This window comes from Somniosus microcephalus, chromosome 9, assembly GCF_052327205.1.
Source record: "Somniosus microcephalus isolate GS21.2 chromosome 9, FLI_Smic_1.0, whole genome shotgun sequence".
Taxonomy (NCBI): Eukaryota; Metazoa; Chordata; class Chondrichthyes; order Squaliformes; family Somniosidae; genus Somniosus; species Somniosus microcephalus.
The window spans coordinates 139,509,574-139,536,262 of NC_140995.1; the positions used below are offsets into that span (position 1 = coordinate 139,509,574).

Below are 26,689 nucleotides of genomic sequence, written 5' to 3' on the forward strand. Positions count from 1 at the left end.
AACTCCCAAAGTGCTGAAATCCGGATGAAGCACTTAAGGTCTAAGGAACATAGAGAGTTGGTGGCGCTACAGCTGGCAGCCGAGAAAGGAGCTCCGAGAGTTTCAAAAAGGCAGAAACGAAAAAGAAGAAGCAGAAGATAATAACTGTCTAAAATATTAGCACTTCTACCATTCCAGGCGGGACATTACGAAAGGAGCTAAATTAGTTGAAAAACTGGAAAATGTCAAGACAGCCAGTTGGTTGTAAAAGTCCGCACTGCTGGTTCAACAGGACGAAAGTTCAAGCTGTTACGTCAAGAAAAAGGCTATGGAGGAGTCACGCTAGCCAGGTGAACCGGCTACACCAAAGAAATGTTGTTCGGAACGAGTCAAGATCAGAGACTGAATCTATGAACTGTTTCCGCAGAGACTGAACCTGTGAACTGTTTCCACCGAGATTATATCTGTAATTTGTTTTATAGGAATTTGTAGATATGTATGTTTAACGGGGACTCTGTAAGTAATAAGCTAAAAGGGGAGGATTGTAGTTTATGTACCCGTCTATCTTTAAGGGAACTATTGAATGTAACCGTTCACCTTTAAGGGAACTACTTTAGGTGTGGCACTATTTGTTTGGCTTCTGTATACTGTAATACTGATAGTGACCACACCAGTATATAAGTGTTGTGGCATGATTGCTGGGGCAGATTCGCCCGGACCTTCGAATAGTAAAGACCTGTTTGTTTGTTACTTCTGAAGTCTGTGTATTTATTAACTGCACAACCCACAGACTTTACACTTCTATTGTTACTAATAACCATGATATAATGCTAAGGTAGGAATTGGTGTTAGCTTAATAAAACTTGCAAGGATAATTAAAAGTTAATTAGGAAAAGACATAGAATGAAAGGAATTTGAGAAGGTTAAGGTATCCATCTTAGGATGGGGCCGTTTGCTAGATGAAAGTGAGATAACGACTGGCTGAAGTGCGACAGCTCTGGCTTGGGCCTCCTGATTAAAAGGGAACCTCTATAGGTTAAATAGTCTTGTCAATAATTTGGCCTCAGGCTCACCCCTAAAAAGAGAATAAAAGTAACACCCTGAGGGCTTGCCCACACAGACGGTGGAGGGGAGAGCCAAGCAGAAGTTAGGCTGGTTGAACGCTCTTTTGAGAGTGATCCCATACTCACCAACTTGAAGGCTCCAGAGAGAGAGAAAGAGAGAGGCCGGATGCCAGAGAACTGTTCACGCATGCCAGCCATCTGTCCAATCGGGACTGGTACCAGCTGCTTGTCACGGTTGTATGTTTTTGCCCAATAACTAGCATGTTATATTCCGTCTTAAACTCTGATTAAACACAATATTTGTTTTCACTCGATCCTGATTATTTGAAAGACTAGAGATAAGCTACCAATTAGCCAAATCTCTACACTACTTTCTTCTTCTTTTCCATCTCATTACTTTAAACGCCAGATTACACACACACTCAGTTGTAGTAATGCAGGATTAGGACTTTATTGAAACCTCATACTAGCCACAACCAGTATAAGTGCACAAGTCTTTTCATACTACACTACTCCAGTATGAGAGCGAGCTGCTGTTGAGACACTACACTATCCACGAATCCAGTATGAACTCTTGAGACATTATACTCCCATGATTCCAATATGAGCTGCTAAACAGTCATTCCCTCACATTTCTTATACAGGAAACTTTGTGCTATCCGGCACCGACGGGACCGAGCTGTTGCCGTTCCCTCAAAACTGCTGGACATTCCAGCGCTAATGTTGAAACATACGGAAGCTTTTGAGCTCCGTATCTGTCAACAAACCCTGTTGCTTAGCAACAGCTTCTAAACAGTCCAAGCGTCTCTGTAGCTTAGCAACAGCTTCAGCGAGACCTAGCAGAGCTTGACTGTTGAGAAAAAAGCAACGAGAAGAGAAAAAACCTAACGAAACGGCTCCTGATTTTTGCCGGTAGCTCGAGCATTCCGGACAGTTAGCCTCCGGATAACACAAAGTTTCCTGTACCATTCTTTACCTTTGATCACTACATTCTATGCATACTACCAATAAATCATAGTACATCAAAGATACATACAAATGACAACAGAATAACAACATAAACTAAACAACCAGGCACTTTACTCTTCTACAAAAGCAAAATAGTGTGGATGCTGGAAATTTGAAATAAAAACAGAAAATGCTGGGAATACTCAGCAGGTCAGGCAGCATCTGTGGAGAGAGAAACAGAGTTAACATTTCAGGCTGATGACCCTTCGTCAGAACTGGAAAAAGCTGGAGATGTAACAGATTTTAAGCAAGTGCAGGGGCAGGGAAAGGGGAGGAAAGAACAAAAAGGAAGGTCTGTGATAGGATGGAAGGCAGGAGAGATTAAGAGACATTAAGAGAGATTAAGAGATGGTGCAAGGCAAAAGGAGGTGGTAATGGGACAAGTTAAGAAACAAAAGATGGCTCTAGATGAAGTGTAAATGGCACTGGTAGAATGAAAGACAGCTGCCATGTGGGAGAGAGAAAAAAATAGAAAAATAAATAAACAAATAAATGGAAAGAAAAGGATATGGTCTGAAATTGTTGAACTCGATGTTGAGTCCAGAAGGCTGTAAAGTGCCTAATCGAAAGATGAGTTGCTGTTCCTCGAGCTTACGTTGAGCTTCCATGGAACACTGCAAGAGGCCGAGGACGGTGAGGTCTGATTGGGAGTGGAGCGGAGAATTAAATAGACAGGCGACCGAAAGCTTAGGGTTACCCTTACGGACTAAACGGAGGTGTTCCGCAAAGCGGTCACCCAATCTGCGTTTGGTCTCCCCAATGTAAAGGAGACCACATTGTGAGCAGCGAATACAGTATATTAAATTGCAAGAAGTACAAGTAAATCACTGTTTCACCTGGAAGGCATGCTTGGGGCCCTGGACAGTGGGAAGGGTGGAGGTAAAAGGGCGTGTGTTGCATCTCCTGCACTTGCACGGGAAGGTGCCAGGAGAAGGGGAAGGGGAAGGGGTGTTGGAGGTGATAGAGGAGTGGACCAGGGTGTCGCGGAGGGACCTGTCCTTTCGGAATGCTGAAAGGGGAGGTGAGGGAAAGATGTGTTTGGTGGTGGAGTCACGCTGGAGATGGCGGAAATGGTGGCGGATGATCCATTGAATGTGGAGGCTGGTGGCGTGAAATGTGAGGACAAGGGGAACCCTATCGTGGTTCCAGGAGGGAGGGGAAGGGGTGAGAGCAGAAGTGCAGGAAATAGAACGGACACGGTCAAGGGCCATGTCAACCACTGTAGAGGGGAATCCTCGGTTGAGGAAAAAGGAAGGCATGGCGGAAGCACTAGTATGGAAGGAGGGATTGTCAGAGCAGATGCAGCGGAGATGGAGAAACTGGGAGAATGGAATAGAGTCCTTACAGGAAGTGGGGTGGGAGGAAGTGTAGTCCAGGTAGCTGTGGGAGTCAGTGGACTTGTAGTGAATGTTTGTCAACAACCTATCCCCAGAGATGGAGACAGAGAAGTCGAGGAAGGGAAGAGTCGGAGATGGACCATGTGAAGGTGAGGGAAGGGTGGAAATTGGAAGCGAAGTGAATGAAATTTTCTAGTTCAGGGCGAAAGCAGGAAACAGTACCGGTACGGTCATCAATGTACTGGAAAAAGAGGTGAGGGAGGGGACCTGAGTAGGACTGGAACAAAGAATGTTCCACATATCCCACGAAAAGGCAGGCATAGCTGGGACCCATGCGGGTTCCCATAGCAACACCTTTAATTTGGAGGAAGTGAGTGGAGTCAAAGGAGAAGTTGTTCAATGTGAGAACAAGTTCAGCCAGGCAGAGGAGGGTGGTGGTGGATGGGGACTGGTTGGGCCTCTGTTCAAGGAAGAAGCGGAGCACCGTCAGGCCATCCTGGTGGAGGATGGAGGTGTAGGGGGATTGGGCGTCCATAGTGAAAAGGAGACAGTTGGGGCCAGGAAACTGTTAAAATGGCGGAGGGTGTTGGAAGAGTCGCAGATGTAGGTGGGAAGAGACTAGACAAGGGGAGAAAAAATAGAGTTGAGATAGGAAGAGATAAGTTCCGTGGGGCAAGAACAGGCTGAAATGATGGGTCTACTAGGGTAGTCCTGTTTGTGGAACTTGGGAAGGAGGTAGAAGCGGGCTGTGCGGGGTTGGGGAACTATGAGGTTGGCGGCCATGGAGGGAAGATCTCCAGAGGAGATGAGGTCAGTGACAGTCTGGGAAACGGTGGCTTAATGTTCGGTAGTGAGGTCATGGTCTAGGCAGAGGTAGGAGGAGGTGTCGGAGAGTTAGCGTTCAGCTTCCACTAGGTAGAGGTTGGTTCGCCAAACAACAATTACTCTTCTAATTGTTTTATTACCATAAACTTCCAATTCCCCTAAATACAAGTGACCAAGCTGACATATCCAGACCATTACAGATATGACTGACTGACTCTTACACATTCTACTATTTTACTTTCCTGTGAAGATATCTGTGCTTTAAAATCCCCTTACACAATTTACAACCCATGCTCAGCAGAAAGCTATTTTAACTTTTAACTCATGTTCTGGTCTCACAGATGGCACAGAAAGAATAGCGATGTACTCGGGTAATACAGACTGTCGCTCCCACAAAAGGTAGGCCTAGAAATTGAGTTGGCGCCGCGCCAGGGCTTTAGCGCCGGAAATTTAGCGCCGGCGCTAAGTCCCCCTGCGCGCGCCAAAAATTCAGTAGCGCCGCGCCCAGACGGCTGCCGGCGCTACTGGAGGGTGTCAGCGCCTCGCAATGGGCGCTGACTGCCGCATTGCGGCGCTAATCCGCCGCTGCGGCACCCGATGCGGTGCGGCAGGCTGGGGAAGCGCAGGCCTCCTCCTTCCGTTAAGGAGGAGCTGCCTGCACCCGACCGCTGGCCGTTGATCTGTGGAGAAAAATGAGCCCGGCACCTCGGAGAAGTGCTGGGCTCGCGGCCCACACGCATCTGTGCCGCGGGGGGGTGTTGGAGGAGTCCGGGGAGGGAGGTGCGGGCAGGCGGCCGCCGGGAAAGCGGCCGGCCGCCGCGCGACCTTAATGCGCCGGCACTAAGACCCGTAGCGAACTTTTGAAAAATCGTTGGTTGCGGCTGCCACGGTCGAGGCGGCCGCAACTCAATTTCGGCGTTCGGGCGCGTTGCCACGGCAACCGGGACGCTGCGCACACCGATGACGTCATCGGTGCCGGCGCAGCGCAACCGGCTAACACCGATGGCAGCGCCCAAGTGAATTTCTCAATCGGCTGTACTTGCGGCGCTAGGCCCTCTAGCGCCTCAAAATGGGCGCTAACCCCACTCAATTTCTAGGCCGTACTGTGGGTTGACCCCTTGACTGAGAAATGAATGAAAGTAAAATCTTTGTACGTGTCCAATGATTGTCTGACTGCAAGCTTCAAACTTTCTAATTGGCTCAATGGTTTTACTGTGAAAAACAACAAATCATATTGCTGGTAAACACATTTCACCCTCCTATCAGTCACTATGAGAATTCCCTGCTGGAGTCTGCCACCCCAGCAAATGTGCAACTTGTCTGCATTATACAATCTGCAGTCACTTTTAGCGCCTCCTCATCTCTAACCTGCCTATTGCTCCCCAGGCCTCCTACTGCCTGCTTCTTGGTCTTCCACTCTCTAGTGGTCTTGGTCTTTGGTTGCTTCTCTTCCTAGTCTGACGATAGACTTACCTCCCCTCGCCCCCAGGCCCTCACAACTCAAGCTGTGAATGATACCACAGGAGATTTATTCGTTTTTCTCATGCTTCAGGACAATCAACTGCTGAAACACCGGAAAAACTGGGATTATCCAAAAAATATGAGACTTACACTAATTGTAATCTATTCATTCAATATCATCCAGGGAAGATATTTACATCAGAAAATATTAACATTTTGTAACTCGTGGAACATTTTATTATCCTCTATTTAAAACTGTAATAAAACAAATTTATATAAACTAAGTTCATGGTAGGAACTCTTTCACACAGCAACCTCCGTCAGTTCGAAGGATTTTGTTTTGTTATTTGTTGGGTGAATACTGCTAGAAAGAACACAATAGGAAGTGGAGTTGTAAAAGACCAAGTTGGCTGCACCAGTTTTTCTTTCTCTCCATTATAGAGCATCTCACCACCATCTAATAGGCGAACAACCTATCTGACACAGAGAAACATTTATTCCCAAGCATTGACAAGTACTCCTGCCTGAGACATGAACATACGACCATCTTGTTGGCAGCCAAATACCCTGTGCTACTTACAGTGTTAACATTTTTTTTTAAAGTTACATTTTTACTTCAACTATAAACCTCCACAGCTAATAATTAACACCAGCAAAATTTAATTATCTTCCATGGAGGGAAATCAAATGTTGTGTCACATGTTCCTTTTCGACAGTTCAGCAACTTCTGCAGAGCGTTAGCTATTGCTTTGACTGCAAGGTATGCTCCATAAGCTCCACCACGCTGAGTATTTTTAAAGAAGAAATCATCCTTGACAGATTCATTCGTGTTTGGACAAGCAAGAGATGACACGACTTTTAGAGAGTCAGGAAGTGTGAGTTTGGTTTACATGCCTTGGTATCATTGATAGACTCACTTACGTGAGTTAATGTTTTTTTGTATTCCTTGATGAATGTATTTGTCGTATCAGGACCTGGATTCAACTTTTGTAAATAATCAGCAAAACCTGCAATGTTTCCATTTTTGAAGGACAGGCCAAATATGTGTCCAACTTTCCCAATTTGATCCATGGTTGCAACTTGCCTAGAATTGGACCAACCATTTGTAGCAATCCAGATCTTACTTACATTCTGTTTAGTTAATGTGGTGAACAATTTGATGACAATTGGTATATTTGCAATCAAAATAATAACTTCTGTTGATGAATTTTTAACAGTTTCAGCTACTTTTCTTATTATTTCATCACTTTGTTGATGATTGGCATAACTTGGAATAAGTTCATAAAAATTTATACATATTTTGAACTTATCTGCATTTGAGATGAAACTGTCTATTGTAGCCCGCCCATAGTCATCATCAGTGGCAATGGCTCCGACCCAGTTCCAATTAAAGTGATTGACAAGTGCAGCTAAGGCTTCAGTTTGATGGACGTCACTTGGAACAGTCCGGAAAAATGATGCAAATCTCACCTTGTCACTGAGAATTTCCGCAGATGCTGTATAACTGATCTGTCAGAACATCAAAATAAAACAGTAACCATTTTCATAGAATCATAGAAATGATTTTAAATAACCAGCAGATCTTTTTAACATTTATATGCCAGTAAAAGTCTGGGAAATAGCCAAAGATGAAAATGTAATTGTCAATAATCTTGCCAATAAATAATCAAATATTGCAAACTAAAAGTGATGTGTCAACCTACTATGGTTTGGTATATCGCAGTACCAATTACTATTTAAGGACAACGTTTTTATACTTCAATTATTAGTATGTGTTTGAATATTATAAAAGCTGGAGAATATTCCAAATATTGCTAGCTACAGGTAACCCTTACATTGTGTGTATGGTTGGATTCTCTGGACCGCTGACGAGTTTAATGTTTATTGCCCATTCTTCCTTGTTTAATGCATTGTTACATTTCCAGCATTGAATTGACCATTTCTGTGACAGGGCCAAGTCAATCTTCAGCCTCAGGAGTTTTAATTGGCTAAATAACTGTTGCTTTGAAATGTTTTTTAGCCCATTAAAACCCAATTTCTGGAAGCTGCACCACATATAGTATTACAGTAGTAAAGATACTCTTGACATTTAATGAGTTTTATTACTGTACTATTAATATTTGTTTCAGTGTGACAATGTGTAAACTGAAACCATATAAAAAAAACTGCCTCATTTCCCAGGAGCTGCAAATAGTCCAAGGCATAGTGGTTAGCACTGTTGCCTCACAGCGCCAGGGACCCGTGTTCGAATCCGGCCTCGGGCGACTGTGTGGAGTTTGCACATTCTCCCTGTGTTTGCGTGGGTTTACTCCGGGTGCTCCGGTTTCCTCCCACAGTCCAAAGATGTGCAGGTTAGGTTGATTGGCTATGATAAATTGACCCTTAGTGTTAGGGGGATTAAATACGTGGGGTTACGGGGATAGGGTGGGATATGTGTTGGTGTAGGGGTTACGGGGATCGGGTGGGATATGTGTCGGTGCAGGCTCGATGGGCCGAAATGGCCTCTATCTGCACTGTGGGGTTTCCGTGATTCTGTGATTCTGTGAACGTTGTTACTCCATGTGACAGTCTAACTGTTTCTGTCATTTAAAATTATTCCATGTGACAACATAGTTCATGTTGTGCAAAGTTTTCCATGTGATCTGCTGACACAAGTCTGGGCATGTGACAGATAGACAGATTAATTTACAGAAACAAGCAATAAGCAGGCAGGTGCTGAAATCAGCTAAACTAAACAGCAGGGTAGAGTTTCCGCTTTGGGTGCAATTGGGAAACTGGGTACAAAGTGACCCAGATATTCCGATCCCTACGGGTGGTTACGTGTTGTGTACCCACCCGTAGGGACATCGGAAGTGCCGATTTCAGGCATGCACAGCGCATGCGCTGAAAACTGGCATTTCCGATCTGTCAGGAATGGTCTTGACAGATCCTCCGGCTGCCCTGGAGAAGGGCCACTGCGGGCGGATAGTTCCACTTTTAGGAGACCCTCCACCCGCAGAAAACCCTTACAATTCTTACACCTGGTAAAAGCGTAAGGCCTGCTTTTACCAGGATAAGAGTTGAAAATTTTTTTTTTTAAATTTTCACTGATTTATCATTTAAAAATACTTTAAAAAAAGGTAAGTTTATTTTTAGCCTCATAAAAAAACATTATTTTTTTCAAAAAATAAAATTTTTGTTTAAAATACTTAATTTATTGTAATTTCAAGTCAATTTAAAAATGTGATAAAAAAAAATTTATTTAAAGTTTTACTATGTTTTTTCATCGATCTCCATTTATATATTTGACAGGTCTTCCTGTCAAGTGTATGAAAGGAGATTCCCTTCTGTGATTGGCTCCCTATGGCTCATGTGATCCCAGGGCGCTGCGAACTACACGCACCCCTGGGATACGTGGGCCCTGCGCACTTCAAGTTTGGAGAGGCCCAGGAACGGAAGCGTGTGCGTCCCGGGAGCCCTCGGGTAAGGGCGCAGATTTTTTCAGATCGCAGGCCTCCACCCGCGGGAGGCCTGTGATCGGAAAATATGGGCCATTCGCTTGAAATTGCGCTGTTTTCCCAAAGTGAAGTTACGGTTCAAGTTTCCACCCAAACTCATTTGCATAATCACAAACATAAAATCTTCCATGAACCAATGCAATCAGGCAGCATGATAGAACATAATTACGTTTTTTTTTGCATTGCATTAACAAATATTCCTTGATATATTTAAGTGTGGTAACCTATTGCAGTTTTATTAATACAGCTGAAAATGGGTTTATCACAAAAAAATAAGCATTTTTAATAAAAGTGTCTAGTCCACCACCTGTGAGTAACACGATTTTAAATCACTGAAAATGACTTAAAAAAAGCTATACAGAACCATTTACTAGACTGGGGGGAGGGAGAGAGAGAGAGATGGGGGAGGGAGAGAGAGAGAGCGACGGGGGAGAGAGAGAGCGACGGGGGGGGAGAGAGAGAGAGAGAGAGACGGGGGGAGAGAGAGAGAGAGAGAGACGGGGGGAGAGAGAGAGAGAGACGGGGGGAGAGAGAGAGAGAGACGGGGGGAGAGAGAGAGAGACGGGGGGAGAGAGAGAGAGACGGGGGAGAGAGAGAGAGAGAGACGGGGGAGAGAGAGAGAGAGAGAGAGAGAGAGAGACGGGGGAGAGAGAGAGAGAGACGGGGGAGAGAGAGAGAGAGACAGGGAGAGAGAGAGCGAGAGAGAGACGGGGGAGAGAGAGAGAGATGGGAGAGAGAGAGAGAGAGACGGGGGAGAGAGAGAGAGAGAGAGACGGGGAGAGAGAGATGGGGAGAGAGAGAGAGAGAGAGACGGGGGAGAGAGAGAGAGAGACGGGGGAGAGAGAGAGCGAGAGAGAGACGGGGGAGAGAGAGAGAGAGGGGGGAGAGAGAGAGAGAGAGATGGGGGAGAGAGAGAGAGAGACGGGGAGAGAGAGAGCGAGAGAGAGACGGGGGAGAGAGAGAGAGAGGGGGGATAGAGAGAGACGGGGGAGAGAGAGAGAGAGACGGGGGAGAGAGAGCGAGAGAGAGACGGGGGAGAGAGAGGGAGAGAGAGAGAGAGAGAGACGGGGGAGAGAGAGAGTTTTTTAGTAAATTAAATATTTTTTAATATGTAAAAACTTTTAAGATGGGCCTACTAGTGGCCTGTGCACCTAAAAAAAAACTCAATTTGAAGAGCCTCCTCGAATGGCTCTTTCAGCAGCCTAGGATGTATGCTGTTGGTGACTTCTTCACCTTCAGTTCTGCTAATTCTTTTCAGAACCAATACCTTTTCTGCAGATGGTTCCATGTCCTCTTCTAGCACACCTAAAACCATTAAGCACTTGGTTCATCCAAAGTGCCTGATTCTTACACCTATAAAGCTATTTGAAAGAGTCTTGCCTTTGAAAAGTTAGACTATGAGCTGGAGCTACTTTACTTGAACAATAGACAACAAACTTCATAACTGGATTTCCACATCACTTCAAAACGTGATTATTATCACTTATTTCAGACTCATTCAAAACAGCTGATGGTACCTGAAAGGATTATAACGTTGATCAATAGGCCAGTGATACACATTCATTGGGGGAGAAATTGAGTATAGCCCCGTTTGGGGCGCCAGCCTCACCAGGGCGCTAAATGTAGCGCCCCGGAAACATTCGTGCCTCCGCACCGGAAATTGAGTTGTAGCGCACCAAAGGGAAGCGCGGCGCTACTGGAGGCGCCCCGCATCCCTCTTGGGGTGCTGTGAGTGAATATCGTGGTGCTACGTGCCGCAGCGCCACACGCTGCGGCACGTCGCGCTGCGGTATTGCAGGCCTTCCTCCCCTTCTTAAAGGGGAGGGGCCTTGTGCAGCGCGATCTGGGGCCCAACTGGGCCCCCGAGGATCGGGAGTGCAGGCAAAAGAGCCCAGCACCGAGGAGCAGTGCCGGGCTCTTGGAGCGCAGCCGGCACTCCGTGGCGACGGGGGGGGGCGTGTTCAGGAGGCCGGGGACAGGAGCGCAGGCAGGTGCTGGCAGGCGGCCAACAACAAAAGTGGCCGCCCCGCACCTCGCCTTTAATTTGCGCCTCCCCGGCCGCAGGTAGGCCCCCCTGAACTGGTTGGACATAGCGTCCGGCGGTACATCAGGGGGCGCTGCCAAATATCGCGGCTGGGGCGGCAGCGGGGCGCTGCGCACACCGATGACGTCATCGGCAGTGGCATAGCGCTAACGGTTAGCGCCACCACTAACGTCCCACGGAATTTAGCGGGAGGTGTGGGCAGTGCCACACCCGGGTGCCAGTTGGCTTGCGACCCACTTAGCGCCCTCTTAAAGCGCTAACGGGTGGCGCAACCTACTGAATTTCTCCCCCATTGTGTCTAGCACTTTAGGGTGTGTTTAGTAGCTATATTTTCCCAGGTGCCTGTGTCTGTTAGAAAATCAACTGTGTTATACAAAAATTTATACAGAGCTAAAAGAATAAGCATTGTTCTCCCATCATACAGTTGCAGAAGCCATTTTGAGGAAGATGTCTTTCTGATAAGAACCTATTTTGAACTAAGAATGCATTACAAAGAAAGAACCCATACATTATAGTCAAAAATACTCAATTGTTATCATAACTGCTGCTCATTTGTGAAGCTCCTAAATTGAAGCAGCAGTCATACAAAATGTTATAAAAATGCTTTTGACTTCAGTCACACTTTTCTATTTTAAATGAACGGCTTTCTGTTTCATGATCTTACCTGCGGCATGAGGTAACGGGTCATTATCCTGGCAACTGGAATGGTAACTTCAGAATAAGCATCTCCTACAACAGCTTTTACAACTGGGATGTAATCGGAATAGTTGCAGCGCACGTCCAAATGGCTGTCAGCAGAGTTAGATGCAGACAGAAATCTCATGGTTGCTTTTATGGCTTTTGTGGAATCTGCACAGGAGTCGTATATTTCATAACCCAATCTTACCCCAGGCAACAGAGAAGAGTTATTTATAATTTCAACTGTATATATCATTGCACTTGCTTGTACAAATCCTCGTATATCAAACCTACAGAAAGAAGAGAACAAGTGCTCTTATATATCTGGGCTATTTAAAAAAAAAGTTTCTTGTCTCGTATCCTGCATGGGAATGAGCACAACAGACCTTACTCAGAGACAACCTCATTATTTCCCCAATGTACAGGTGAAGTAGAGGCATGGCTTGTAAGCAGTCGGCACAGACACCATGGATTTTGAACATATGGCTTTTTAAAAACTGGACAGACTGTTTGGGGTGGGGGGAGCAGTGAAAAAAGCACTCAAGCTGGAGGTGACTCACGTAACCAGGTTGTATTCGGATGGAAACGAACTGTCCTTGGGAACAATGGCGCGAGAGGCCCACTCCCAAGTCTTGATTAACAAGGCTGACAACTCATTATTCTGGTCAAGATGAACTCGTTAAGTTAACTGGCTGGAAGGTCGAAATGAGTTCGAAGACCATTCAAACCGTCAGAGGAAGCTTGGAAACCACTTCCCTGAGGCATTGGCCTAGATTTTCAGTGTGCCGTGAGGTGGGCTTTTAGGCGTGCAGGGGGCTAAAATCCCAAATTCGGGGATCCCGCCCAAAACCCGCCTCCACGTAAGTTTCAAAGGAGGAGGGGACCCGTCGACCCGAGGCGGGAAGGGATTAGTGCCAGTTAACTGCCTGTTAACAGGTAGTTAACAGGCAGTTTTTAGCCTAATCCCTATTTTGAAGGGTGTCGTGTGGGATTCCCGACGGCTCCAAACCACGCCAGGTTAGAGCAGGCGGGCCGTCGGGTTGAAGGACTTGGAGGGGTCGAGATGTCAGTGTTCAGGTGAGTGATGGGTGCATAAGTGCAAAGGTAAGTGTGTTTGGTGTGTCTAAAGTGTGTAAAGAAGTTTAAATTACCTGTACTTACCTTTACAGCCTTTCTTCCTGTAGGCTTCGGGAGTCCATCATTCAGCCGGCACTGAAAGCAAAATGGCTGCGAGCTGTCAAAAGTAACAGCCTGCAGTTTTCAGTGCCGGCGAGAGTTCTAACTGAGTCTGCGTAGAAGGACTCAGGCTAGAAGTCAGACTGTCAGTGTTTGACAGCTTCAAACAGCTGTGAAACACTGATATTTCATCTGTCAGCACGTCTTGACAGATGAAATTTCAGTCTGTGACATCACCTGTTGCCGGGTGGTCCTTAATTGGCCTGCTGAGACCGCTGGGCGGGCTCAACAAGGTCAATCAAGGGAAAATCGCGTGGATTGGCCGGACGTCGATGGAGGTTGGACTAAAACCCGAAAGTTGTAGTCCCACCTCCTTCCCGACTTCTGAATGAAAATCCAGCCCATTGTGTCCATTAAAACCACAGACAGCGGTCTGTGTATTGGAGGGGTGTATCAGAGAGCAGTTTGGATAGCTCTCTCTCTCCTGCCCGCCACACAATGGACGTCAAGAGGAGCAGAGCCTTGCTCTTCCAACCGAGACGGACTTTGACTAAGGCTGGGACTCGCATGCCACAAGGCCGGTACGGAACCAGGTAGCCGAGACGTACAGGAGGAAGCTGCAAGCAAGATCAAAAAGGGCAATCTAGGTGAGCATTGCCAAGCCTACACACCCACAAGATCACTTAGCTGTGTGAGGGGGTGCCTGTGTGTTCCTACCAAACCAGAGGGGGGTTTAGCGTTGGAAGGGTCCTGTGATAGTTTAGTTCACGGGAGGGTGTTTTTAGGCCGTGGTAAGTCAGCACGGCAGGGGCTTGTTGGACAAGTCAGGGTTGTACTGTTTTAAACTGTACTGTTGTGTTCACACTGCTCGTACTGTATGCGAGTGGAGTGGTTTTGTCAACTTTAATAAACACTGTACGGGTGAGCCCGAAAACGCTGTCCATGTTCCAATCTGTCCTCAGTAATCTCTATCGTCCAGAACTTGTAGTAAGGGGGTATGCGTGCTCGCTACGGGCAGGGTGAAACCACTTACAATAATTGGTGATTGCGGCAGAGCCTATAGGAAATTGGCCACCGCAAAAACCGGTTACAGGCTTTACCCCCGTGATACCTTTTAACATGATAACAATGTTAATCCTTTCAGAAATACATTGCTTTCTCCCTCCTCCATTCCTCGATGTGGTCCCATGCAATTAAGCAAAAAACAACAAACTATACAATTAAAAATCTTGGGCTGAAAATTCAATAGCCCTGCGGCAGTTTTACAGGCATATGATCCAATATGGTGGGTGGCGTGCACACTCATTCCTTGCTGGAAGTGCGCCGGCCGCCATATTGGACCGGGCTCTTCCGTAGGCATCCAGGGCGCAGGCTGGCAGTATTAAAGAACCTCATTATAATATTTAAATAAGGGTCCTACACTTGTTGTTGGATCCTTTTGTGAAATTGGGCTGCCCAGCGCCTGACTCACTACGTGATAAATTCGCTCAGCAAATCATGGTGCTAACAGGCAGCGAGAACCCTGCAGCAGTGCTATTAAAAGGGCTCATCCACTCCATACAGGTTGGTTTGTCCTTTTAGGCTGCCGGTTAACTTTTGGGTGTTTTTTGGCCTTTTTTCTGCCTTCTACAGCTGAATTGTGACTTTGCTAACAACTTTTTGCTGCTACTGGACTGCTTTTGTCTGCCTTCAAAACAGTTTCACTGCAGTCATGGGTGGTCTGGTAGGTCTGCCTTTGGGGCTGGAGGAGGAGGGGGAGCAGCGAAGACAGGAAAGAGATCAAGCAGCTGGGAGAAGAGGGTGGAGAAGGGCATTGCACAGGAGACCATTCCCACAGTGTCTTCAGGGAGAGTTTCTCCTGCTTTAACTTCACTGCAAAGCAATGTGTCGGGTGTCTTCACTTCACCAAGGGGGCTGTCACCGAGCTAGGTCACCTGCTGCAGCCACAACATGAGCCTTAAAGCTGGGCATGGTCAGCACTGCCTGTGGCCGTCAAGGTCACCGTAGCCCTTAACTTTAATGGCACAGGCTCCTTCCAGGCTGAATTCCAGCGACATCTCCCAATGTGCTGCGCACCACTGAATCTGGGAAGCCACCGAGGCTTTCTACGCCAGGAGGAACACTTACATCCCTTTCCCCATGGACAGAGTGAAGCAGGATGAGAGAGCACTATGTAAGGGCCAATTTTCTTGACCTTTACCTGCGGGAAATGCCCTTTATCAAGGTGCAAAGGCATTTCCGGGGCTTCATCCAAGGCTGGAGCTAGGCCTTCACTGGCAATATCTACCAGCCCATTGCTGAAATGTCTGAATGGGCACCTCTTACAGCTTCCCACCTCTCTTTCCTGCTATGGCTATGAGGCATCCAGATACAGGGGTGCTCACAGAAGCTGGTGGAAGGCTTGTGCCAGGACCTTCCCAGACTGAGTAACCAAAGAATAAACAGAAAATAGAAGAGTTTTTAGAACTCTCGATAAGCCTAGGGGCTTTCAGCAGCAGTCTGAAGGCCAGAGGCTGACAGCTGCTGTGCTCCATTTGCTTGCCATAGCTTTCAGCCATGTTAATGACCCGTGACACCAAAACCGGCGGCAGCTTGGCTTGGACAGACACAGCGCACTTCAGGTACACAGCTCCTGTTCAGAGTCAGGCTGAAGGAGGCCAAGAAAATTGGCCCCTCAGACACCACAATGATAAAAGTGTGTGGAAACCAAATGTAGAGAGTAAAAAATGAGCACAAACAGAATAACACAGAGAGAGAGAGAGAGAGAGAGAAAACTGTACCTTTTTGCTATGTAAGCTTTGGCAATATGGTTCTCTGTAAACTTTCATGCCAATAAAGCATTTGAACTGAACTGAAAAAAAACTGAGAGACAGCAAGAATTAGGCAGCAGGGAGGAAGCAGAGAAAATGTTACTGCAAGAGAGACAATTTATCTTCATCCATGAGCAACACCACAAGTGATCAACTTATATAATAACTAGCTGGAGTGCCCAGCGGTGCCGAGGCTTTTTCGAGGGCATGTTGTTGTTGGAAGAGAGAGAGAGAGCGACTGGGGGGAAGAGAGAGAGCGACTGGGGGGAAGAGAGGGCGGGGAGGGGGAGAGGGAGGGCGGGGGGGGAAGAGAGGGCGGGGAGGGCGGGGAGGGGGGGGGCGGGGAGGGGGGGAGGGCAGGAGGGGGAGGGAGGGCGGGGGGGGAAGGGAGGGCGGGGGGTGAAGGGGGGGAGGGAGGGCGGGGGGGAAGGGGGGGAAGGGGGAGGGAGGGCGGGCGGGGGGGGAAGGGAGGAGGGAGGGCGGACAGGGGGAGGGAGGGAGGGGGAGGAGGGGGGAGGGCAGGGAGGGGGAGGAGGGGGGGCGGGAGGGCGGGGAGGGAGAGAAGGGGGGAGCGGGGGAGAGAAGGGGGGTGAGAAGGAGAGAGAAGGGGGGAGCGTGGGAGAGAAGGGGGGGAGAGGGGGAGAGAGACAGAGGGATGGAGAGAGAGAGGGCGAGTGGCCCGCGGCCGCAAATGGCGCCAAGCCCCGAGAACAGGCGTGAGCCGGCTTGAGGCTGAGAGATGGCCACGGCCACGGCCACGCCCGGTTGCCGGGGTAACCCTGCCACGCCGCCCCACCCCGCACTCCCGAGAGCCCTGCTCTCCAAGCCCCAGCCGCCCCGCCCCGCCCCGTACTCCCGAGTCGAGAACAGACGTGAGCCGTCTTGAGGCTGAGAGACGGCCGGCGGGCCCGGTTGCCGGGGTAACCCTTCACGCTCAGCAAGCCCCGGCCGAGATCCGCACTCCCGAGAGCCCCGCCCCGCCCCGCAGTCCTGAGAGCCCCGCCCCCCCCGGCCGAGCCGGCTTGAAGTCCACCGATTGTGGCTGAGAGAGACGGCCAGCGGGCCCGGTTGCCGGGGTAACCCGCGCAGCCTGTGAAACCAAGAGAAATTTTTTTTTTTTAAAAAGCTGCCACGGAGAAGGAACGCGCAGTCTGTGAAAGCAACAGAAATTAAATTTTTTTTTTTTTTAATAAACGGGTGTTAAGAAGATGGGAGGCCATCTTGAAAGTTTTTTAATGTTTTTAAAAAGCTGCCACGGAGAAGGAACGCGCATTCTTGCTGAAAACACCAAAAGTTATTTTTTTTAAAACGGCTGTTAAGAAGATGGGACACCATCTTCATTGTGTTTTAATGTTTTAGACATTGTGTTTTGACGTTTTACACATTAAAAAAAAAATCGCTCCTAACAAACAAACACACAGAAGGTGAGAATAAAGATGGCGGCCACTCACCTCGGTTCAGAACGATAAGGCCCGCCCACACATGCACCGATTGGTCGACCGTCAGGTGACCAAAGCGTAGGATTGGTCAATCGTCCCGTCACTCGACCGTAGGAGGGCCCGGCCGCACGCGGCAGCAACGATTGGTCGACCTCGAGGTCACTCTGTCGCTAATGAGCGGATAATGAGATGCTAATGAGCGGAATGTTGAAGGTTTTTCGGATACCGCGGGCGCGATTTTAGCCCGGCCGAAACGTAAATACGCTTAAGACCGTTTTGGAAAGGTAAGCTTTCTTTCGACGTAACGCACGCGTAGGTACGCTCTGTAACTTTCGAGCGCATAGCCCGACAGACGCACACGTGAGGACAGACAGAAGGACAGACAGAAGGACTGACAGAAGGACAGACAGACAGATCGACCGCTTTATATATATAGATACACTATCTATTGCTGATCACAACAGCCCTGCCTTTTTATCAATAATAAAATAATGGCCGTACTTTCCATGAGGGTTCTCCTGACTGTCAAGTTCCATATGTATGCTGACAACATCCAGCTCTACCTCACCACCATCTCTCTTGACCGCTCCACGGTCTCTAAATTGACACACTGCTTGTCCGACATCCAGTACTGGATGAGCAGAAATTTCCTCCAATTAAATATTGGGAAGACTGAAGCCATTGTCTTTGGTCCCCGCCACAAACTCTGCTCCCTAGCCACCAACTGTCTGAGGCTGAACCAGACTGTTTGCAACTTGGCTCCGAGAGAGGCTTCCGACCACATATCCGCTCCATCAACAAGACTGCCTATTTCTATCTCCGTAACATTGACCAACTCCACCACAGCCTCAGCTCATCTACTGCTAAAACCCTCACCCATGCCTTTGTTACCTCTAGACCTGGCTATTCCAACGCTCTCCTGGCCATCCTCCCATCTTCCACCCTCCATAAACTTAAACTCATCCAAAACTCTGCTGCCCATATCCTAACTCGCACCAAGTCCCATTCACTCATCATCCCTATGCTCACAGACCTACATTAGCTCCCGGTCAATTAATGCCTTGATTTTAAAATTCTCAGCCTTGTTTTCCAATCTCTCCACGGCCTCATCCCACTCCGACTCTCTACCTCTCTGGCACTCTATGGCCTACAAATTCAGTCCAGCCACTTTTGGGGCGGTAAAGTCGGGCGGGCGGTAAAGTTAGCGCCCGCCGGAAAGTGGAGGCCACTTCGCCGAAATTCAGTAGCTTTGGCCAAGGAGTTTGGGCGAGCGCTGAAACTGGCGTTGCACTCCTATCTTTAGGCGCTAAGCCGGCGGTGCGGACTGATAACGCCGAGGCCGGGCGCAGCGCAGGTGCAGCCGGCCAGCTCTTAAAGGGGGAAGGGTCGACTTTGTCTGCTGCCACGCCCTGGATAGTGGAGCCCTGCAGCTAGGCCTGAACACTGCTGGTGGACCCAAATAGCGCCTGAAGCCATGCAGAAGGCCCGTGAACGAGCGCAGCGCTTCTCAGAGCATGCTTTGAGGGTGCTGCTTAGGGGGTTGGAAAAGAACAGAGAGATCTTGTGCCCGGACAGTGGCAAGAAGGCTCCCAGGAGGCAGTACAGGAGAGCCTGGAGGGAAATCGCCCTGAGGGTGTCAGCCAACAGCGATGTCCCCAGGACTGGTGACCAATGCCGCAAGAAGTACAACGACCTCACTCGGTTGGTCAGGGTGAGTACCCTTTCCAGTGTCCTCCTCATCCTTGCATGTGCACCTCACATTATGGGCAAAGGGACCTCAAAGGCCTAATGGCCAGCCCTCCTCCCGCAGCTATGGCACTGGCATGATCATCAATAGCACTTTCTGCACTTCACACACTGGCCAAGCTATTCGACCATGGGAGGCAGTGCACACAACAACAGGGCACCACACTGGCCATGCTATTCGACCATGGGAGGCAGTGCACACAACAACAGGGCACCACACTGTACTTAGAGGCCATCCTTTCTCTTGCAGGCCAAGCTGGCGCAGAATCTGAGGAGCCGGACTGTCACCGGGGGAGGCCGTGCCCAGTTCCAGGAGCTCAGTGACCTGGAGGAGCACATGGCTCGACTCATGCGTGCCCGGGTGGTTGGCCCCGTTGCTATTGGAGATGCCGACCCTGTGCTGGGCCCCAATGGTAAGGACATGACCGTTTGCACCTCTTTCGTTCCCCTTGCGCTTCAGATCTACATCCTTTGCCACTGTCCGACCAATGCGCATAATGCCACCAATCATGCCTCCCTCGCTGATGCCCTGTCCTCACTCTAAAGCTACTCTTGTGCCTTCCTGCTTTCAGCTGGTGAGGAGGAGGTCCCTGAAGCTGAGAGTGCCAGTCCCTCGGAAGAGGAGGACGACGAGGACCAAGAGGAAGGCGGCACATCGGGGGAACCCTCATCCGCGCCAGGGGATGGCAATGGAGGGGACACGTCTTGCCTGGAGGAGAGCCAGGGGGAAGTGTTGCAGGGGGGTGTAGCTCCTGGGCCCAGTGGCGTCCAGGCACGCGGGAGGGGTCGGGCAGCACGGCTGCCTTCTCCCCAGAGGGGGGAAGTGTTGCAGGGGGGTGTAGTTGCAGGGCCCAGTGGCGTCCAGGCACGTGGGAAGGCTCGGGCAGCACAGCTGCCTTCTCCCCAGAGGGGGGAAGTGTTGCAGGGGGGTGTAGTTGCTGGGCCCAGTGGCGTCCAGGCACGCGGGAAGGGTCGGGCAGCACGGCGGCCTTCTCCCCAGAGGGGGGAAGTGTTGCAGGGGAGGGCAGTTGCTGGGCCCAGTGGCGTCCAGGCACGCGGGAAGGGTCGGGCAGCTCGGCGGCCTTCTCCCCAGAGGGAGAGTCCGGCCTCCAGTCTGGAGACGGTCCTCGCCCAGGAGGTGCGCCTCCTTGATGAAATGTCCGCGGCCTCGGAGAGGTGCCACAACGAGTTCATGGGGGTTGTGGGACAGTTGCCTCAGGCCATTGAGTCCCTGGCTCATAGTGTGGCCGATTTCGGGGACTCACAGGCCAGGGGTGTCGACCAACTCGCGGCAGCACAGGACGCGAGTCGAGAGTTCATGAGTGGTGCCGTGCAGACACTGGCTGATCTGATGCGGGCACAGACCAGGGCAGTTCGGGCACTCACTTCTGCCACACTCGCTGTGTCACGGAAGCATCGCCAGGGCACCCGCCGCCCTGCTGCAGCACAGCGGTCTGGCCTTCACCAGATTGCTGCGCTTGCTGCAGTGCCAGCCCGGCCGAGTGCCAGTGTCTCTGGCGACCAGCGAGCGCCTGGCATCAGCCAGCTTGCCCCCATTGATGCAGCCGCCACTGCCACTCCCCCAGCCAAGCTGCGACGAGCTGCTGGAGAGACTGATGCTGCCCAGCCACAGCTGCAGCAGTCAGCAGCCGGCCCCTCCAGGGCCGGACCTCGTCTAGGCCGACCCCCAAGGGCATCTGCCGTCACGCATTGTGCCCCTCAGGAGCCTTCCCCCAGCCTTGCAACACCCACAGGGCCCAGGTTGAGGCGGAGCAACAGGTCGGGCAGGGGCCGGAGAAGCCTGCACAAGGACTCGCCCTGTCGGCACACCAAGTAGAGTGTGTTGCCAACTGTTTTTTTATATGGGGGTGTTTGTGTTCTGTATGGGGGGGTTTGTCTTGGTTAGGCTGAGGATGAAGGCCAATTGGATGGACAAGTTTTGTTATTCCTCCCCAGGTTGTGGGAGTGAGATATGTTTTTGACTGTTTTTTGGGGGTGTTGTCTGTTTTTCTGTTTCATGTGGGAAGGGCCCTGAGTTTGTTAAATAAAGCTTTTTATTTATTCAGCTTGTCCAGGTGTCATGTTTCAAGTGGTTGTTGCGTTAACCGGCTGAGGGCTTGCGGAGCGGCTGCATTCAGGTGCGTTCATTGCCACAAGCCATTCCCTGACGGGGCCTAGAAGTGTCGTTCAATAAGCCGCCGGCGGCCGGCCCTTGGACCTTGTGGCTCCCTCCTGGGCTGGTCCTCCTCCTCCTCCTCCTCCTCCTCATGGTCCTCCTGCTCGTCCTCCTGAGGTGGTGGTCCAACGTGAGGTGGCAGTGCCTGAGTCCTGCGGATAGCCAGGTTGTGCAGCATGCAGCAAACGATGACGAACTGGGAGACTCTATCCGGCGAATACTGTCGAGATCCGCCGGATCGATCCAGGCAGCGGAACCGTTGCTTGAGGACGCCAATCGTTTGCTCTATGATGTTCCTTGTGGCTTGATGGCTTTCATTGTATGCCTCCTCCGCAGGGGTCCTGGGCGCGCGGAGCGGGGTCATGAGCCATGTACACAAAGGGTAGCCCTTGTCCCCAATAAGCCATCCCCTTGGTGGAGGCTGTGCCTCGAACATGTCAGCCACAGTAGTCTGGCGCAGGATAAATGCATCGTGGCTGCTTCCTGGAAAGCAGGCATTGACAGCTAGGATGCGCTGCCTGTGGTCACACACCAGCTGTACATTGAGGGAATGGTAGCCCTTCCGGTTGCGGTAATCCTCGGCATTGTCGATAGGTGCCCGCATAGCCACATGCGTGCAGTCAATGGCGCCCTGCACCATGGGGAAGTCGGCGATCCTGGCAAATCCGACTGCACGCTGCTCCTGCCTCTCTAGGGTCATGGGGAAGGAGATGAATTGGTGTCTTCTTGCGAAAAGGGCATCGGTGACCTGCCGGATGCAGCGATGCACGGCGAACTGGGAAATGTTCGCTATGTCCCCAGCAGCGGCTTGGAATGAGCCGCTTGCATAAAAGTTCAGAGCCACCGTGACCTTCACTTCCACCGACAGAGACGTCCTGCACATCAGCTGTGGACGCAGATCTCTGTGAAGCAGCTGGCAGATCTCTGCAACCACCTCCCTTCTGAAGCGCAGCCTCTTAACACAATGCGCGGCAGTCATGGTGAGGTAGGACACCTGCTGCCGGTATTCCCTGAGTGGGTAAGGCCTACGTTGCCGACGCCTGATGGCCCCTCTGCGTCTAGGCATGGCTGGCCCTCTCACACAGCGTCTGCGAGCCCTTCGCACATAATGCTGGAACTGAGGGTTGGAACCCCATGCAGCCCCCATAATAAACTTGCAAACAGTGAAATCACAATGAGTGAAATTTCCAAGCTCTGGCCAGAAGCCAAAAATACCTCTCCTATGTTGTCCCAAATCAGGAAGGTCTGTTCCTTGGTCTCTGTCCAGAAATCCAAAGCACTAAAGTAATTGCAGCAAAATGGCTGGCCTTTATAGTTCAGTCTAAGTGCCCTTTAATTAGCGCTCCCCGAGGCCCGCAGGGCCTCTGCTGCGTTCCACTTCACAGTTCTTAACAGCGCCACGCCCACATTGGGCGGGCGCCACTGAATTTCCGGTTTGGGGCGCACAAACAGCGTTGCACGACGAAATGACGTCATAAGCTGCGCGCGCAGCTGAGCGGGCGCAAACACTTTGCGCCGGCGCTAAATGTCAACTGAAGTTGGGCGTAGGCGCAGATCGGCCTGCGCCCGGGCGCTAAGTGCCTAGCGCTGGAAATCTACCCCTCTTATGGCGCTAACGGCTGGCGGATGCAACTGAATTTCTAGGCCCATCTCTCTCTCCTCCTTTAAGATGCTTCTTAAAACCTACCACTTTGACCAAGCTTTTGGTTATCTGCCTTATTATCTCCTTATATGACTCAGTGTCAAATTTTGTTTGATAACGCTCCTGTGAAGCACCTTGGGATGTTATAGAAACATAGAAGATAGGAGCAGGAGTAGGCCATTCGGCCCTTCGAGCTTGCTCCGCCATTCAATGAGATCATGGCTGATCATCCAAATTCAGTACCCTGTCCCTGCCTTCTCCGCATATCCCTTGATCCCTTTAGCCTTAAGAAATATATCCAACTCCTTCTTGAATATATTTAATGAACTGGCCTCCACCGCCCTCTGTGGTAGAGAACTAAGTTAAAGGTGCTATATAAATACAAGTTGTTGTTGTTGTTTGCCATAACTTCCACTGACGTTGCAGCAAATGATTGGTAAAACACTGCAGAAATTCCACCCCGAAAGGTTTTGCATCTGGAATCATAGAATGATTACAGCACAGAAGGAGGCCATTCGGCCCGTCGAGCCCGTGCCAGCTCTCTGCAAGAGCACTTCAGCTAGTCCCACTCCCCCGCCCTTTCCCCGCAGCTCCACAATTTTTTTTCCTTCAGGTACTTATCCAATTCTCTTTTGAAAGCCACAATTGAATCTGCCTCCACCACCCATCAAGCATTGCATTCCAGATCCTAACCACTCACTGCGTAAAAAGTTTTTCCTCATGTCGCCTTTGGTTCTTCTGACAATCACCTTAAATCTGTGTCCTCTGTTTGTCGATCTTCCACCAATAGGAACGGTTTCTCTCTCTCTACTCTGTCTAGACCCCTCATGATTTTGAACACCTCTATCAAATCTCCTCCCAATCTTCTCTGCTCCAAGGAGAACAACCCCAGCTTCTCCAGTCTATCCACGTAGCTGAAGTCCCTCATCCCTGGAACCATCCTTGTAAGTCTTTTCTGCACCCTCTCTAAGACCTTCACATCCTTCCTAATGTGCGGTGCCCAGAATTGGACACATGCATGTCCTGGTTGTCACACTTACCTCAACTTAACATGATTTTGTTTCACCGGGCATAACACTAGGAATTGCTTTTATACTGTAAGGCTTGTATAGGTTTCTATAGTGACCATTATTTACTTTTGGCCTTCCAACACTAGGTAACATTGCTGCTGCTCCGACCTGGATCTCCCAACTCAGTTTGTCTAGGTAATGCTTTAGGTAATTTTAAGTTTTATTTTAAGTTTATAGACTATGAGCAAAATTTTCCAAGGCCTTTTTCATCAGCAGAGTCCTGCACACTGTGGACGGCTCATTCTCCCTGGCCACTGTCTGAGGCTGAACCAAACTGTTTGCAACCTCAGCATCCTATTTGACCCTGAGAGGAGCTTCTGACCCCATGTCCATCAACAAGACCACCTATTACCACCTCCGTAAGATTGCCCATCTGTGCCCCTGCCTCAGCTCATCTGCTGCTGAAACCCTCAGCCATGCCTTTGTTACCTCTAGACTTAACTATTCCAATGCGCTCCTGGCTGGCCTCCCATCTTCCACTCTCTATAAACTTGAACTCACCCGAAACTCTGCTGCCTGTATCATAACTCGCTCCAAGTCCCATTTATTCATCAGCCGTGTGCTCACTGACCTACATTGACAACGCCTTGATATTAAAATTCTTATCATTGTGTTCAAATCCCTCCATGACCTCGCCCCTCCCTATCTCTGTAACCTCCTCCAGCCCCACAAGCCCCCGAGATCTCTGCGCTGCCTCTTGCGCTTCCTCAATTTTCATCACTCCTCCTTCAGCTGCCTAGGCCCTAAACTCTCGAATTCCCTCCCTAAACCGCTCTGCCTCTTTATCTCTCTCACCTCCTTTAAGTTGTTCCTTAAAACTTAACTCTTTGAGCAAGATTTTGCTTACATGTTCTATTATCTCTTTATGTGGCTCAGTGTCAAATTTGATCTAATACTCGCTCCTGTGAAGCGCCTTGGGACATTTTACTACATTAAAGGTATTATATAAATCCAAGTTGTTGTTATATAATAACATATATTGTGTGTTATATGATATAATACCCTCTGGTCTTAAAACAGTGTATCCGAGTCACTGTAAGCAGCGCCTTTGGAAGAAACACTTACTTACCCCGAGCAGTGTAGTGGTCCCGGCTGAGTCAAGTTTTCTACCTTTTCGTGGACTGGAAAGAGTCCTCCGATGATGATGTCTCCCAGAGCTCTGGCTCCTACAATATCATCAGGGATATTGCAAAGTCTGACTGGGTGGTAAAATATAAGGAATGAAACAATAACTGTAACAGGCAAGGGTGACATCTTTCTCAGGGGTTTTAACAGTTTGAAAATGTTTGGAATTATAGAAAACCCAAAGAGATCACTTAAGAGGTATGGAGATCATTTCTGTTGCACACAATACCACTCTGTACACATTTAGAAACATTGCTCTATCTAGATATAGGGAGGATTTGATTATCATTCTTCCTGTTTCTGAAAGAGTAAATTCCACCCTGTTTTTACCATTACATTCTTTCTAGAACCATGTAGACTGGAAGTCAATAACTCAGAATCGTTAAATACTATCTGTATGGGTGAAAGAACTGTTTGCATACAATTCTATTTATGAAGCCAGGCGCAGAAAGCATTTTCTAAGTTCCCTAAGGAAGTAAAACTGTACTTAAAAAACTTCCTCTTAAATGTGCTACACAATTGTATTTAAAGGGATGTTTTTATGATTAGGAATAATTGGGTTGGGAAACATATTGTTCAAGTGAGATTAATTCAGCACCTGGCTCAATGTTAAAATTGCCAAAGGTCTCTGAAGTTCCGCCTCTGTGGAGAGGAGAGGATCCCCTATCTAACAGGCATTCATTTACTTGACCATTTTACTGGGTGTGGTTTTTAAGTCAAATTCAGGCTGCTTTATGAATCTTCACTCCCTGGGGGTAATTTTGACTTTGATCCAATATTGCCCATTATACATCACTCTCCTTTCCATTGAATCCAAAGTCAAAATTACATAGAATCACATAGAATTCACAGCACAGAAACAGGCCATTTGGCCCAATAGATGTATGCCAGTGTTTATGCTTCACATGCGCCACCTCCCACCTTATACTTCATCTAACCCCATCAACATATCCTTCTATTCCTTTCACCCTCATGTACTTATCTAGCTTTCCCTTAAATGAATCTATGCTATTTGCCTCAACTACTCCTTGTGGTAATGCATTCCACATTCTCACCACTCTCTGGGTAAAGACGTTACTTCTGAATTCCTTGTTGGATTTATTAGTGATTAAAATTTATGGCCCCTCGTTTTGGACTCCCTCACAAGTGGAAACCTCTCAGTCTTCTCTTCTCTCGACAAAAGAGCCGCAGCCTGTCTTTCCTGATAGTTATAACCTCTTAGTTCTACTATCATCCTTGTAAATATTTTTATCTATTTGTTATGGAGACCAGAACTGTGCACAACACTCTAACTGTGGTCTAAACAAAGTTCTGTATAAGTTTAACATAACTTCACTGCTTTTGAACTCTATTCCTCCATAAATGAACCCCAGTGCTTTGTTTGCACTTTTTATGGCTTTGTTAACCTGCGTTGCTACTTTGAATGATTTGTGAATCTGTACTCATAGATCTCTTTGTGACTCTACTTTATTTAGATTCTTAGGCCTAGAAATTGGACAGTGCGAAAAACAGGCACAGGCACAGCGATATGAGATATGCCCACTCAAAGAACGCAGGCAGCACACCAACTTCATGCTGCCTGCTAATTATAATGATTGCAGTGCACAGCCTA

General features: G+C 49.0%; 1 protein-coding gene across 1 annotated transcript in view; it reads right to left on the reverse strand.

Annotated features, from left to right (window-relative positions):
- Positions 1-25,209, reverse strand: part of LOC147112723 (G protein-coupled receptor family C group 6 member A-like) — a 46,054-nt gene extending 20,845 nt beyond the window's left edge. Inside the window, exons 1-3 of the mRNA XM_085998209.1 lie at positions 25,022-25,209; positions 11,880-12,183; positions 6,596-7,183 (exon numbers count right to left, since the gene is read on the reverse strand). Coding sequence (XP_085854335.1) covers positions 6,596-7,183; positions 11,880-12,183; positions 25,022-25,206 — 1,077 coding nt within the window. The 5' untranslated portion in view covers positions 25,207-25,209. The remainder of the gene's footprint in view (positions 1-6,595; positions 7,184-11,879; positions 12,184-25,021) is intronic.
- Between the last annotated feature and the right edge of the window lie 1,480 nt (positions 25,210-26,689).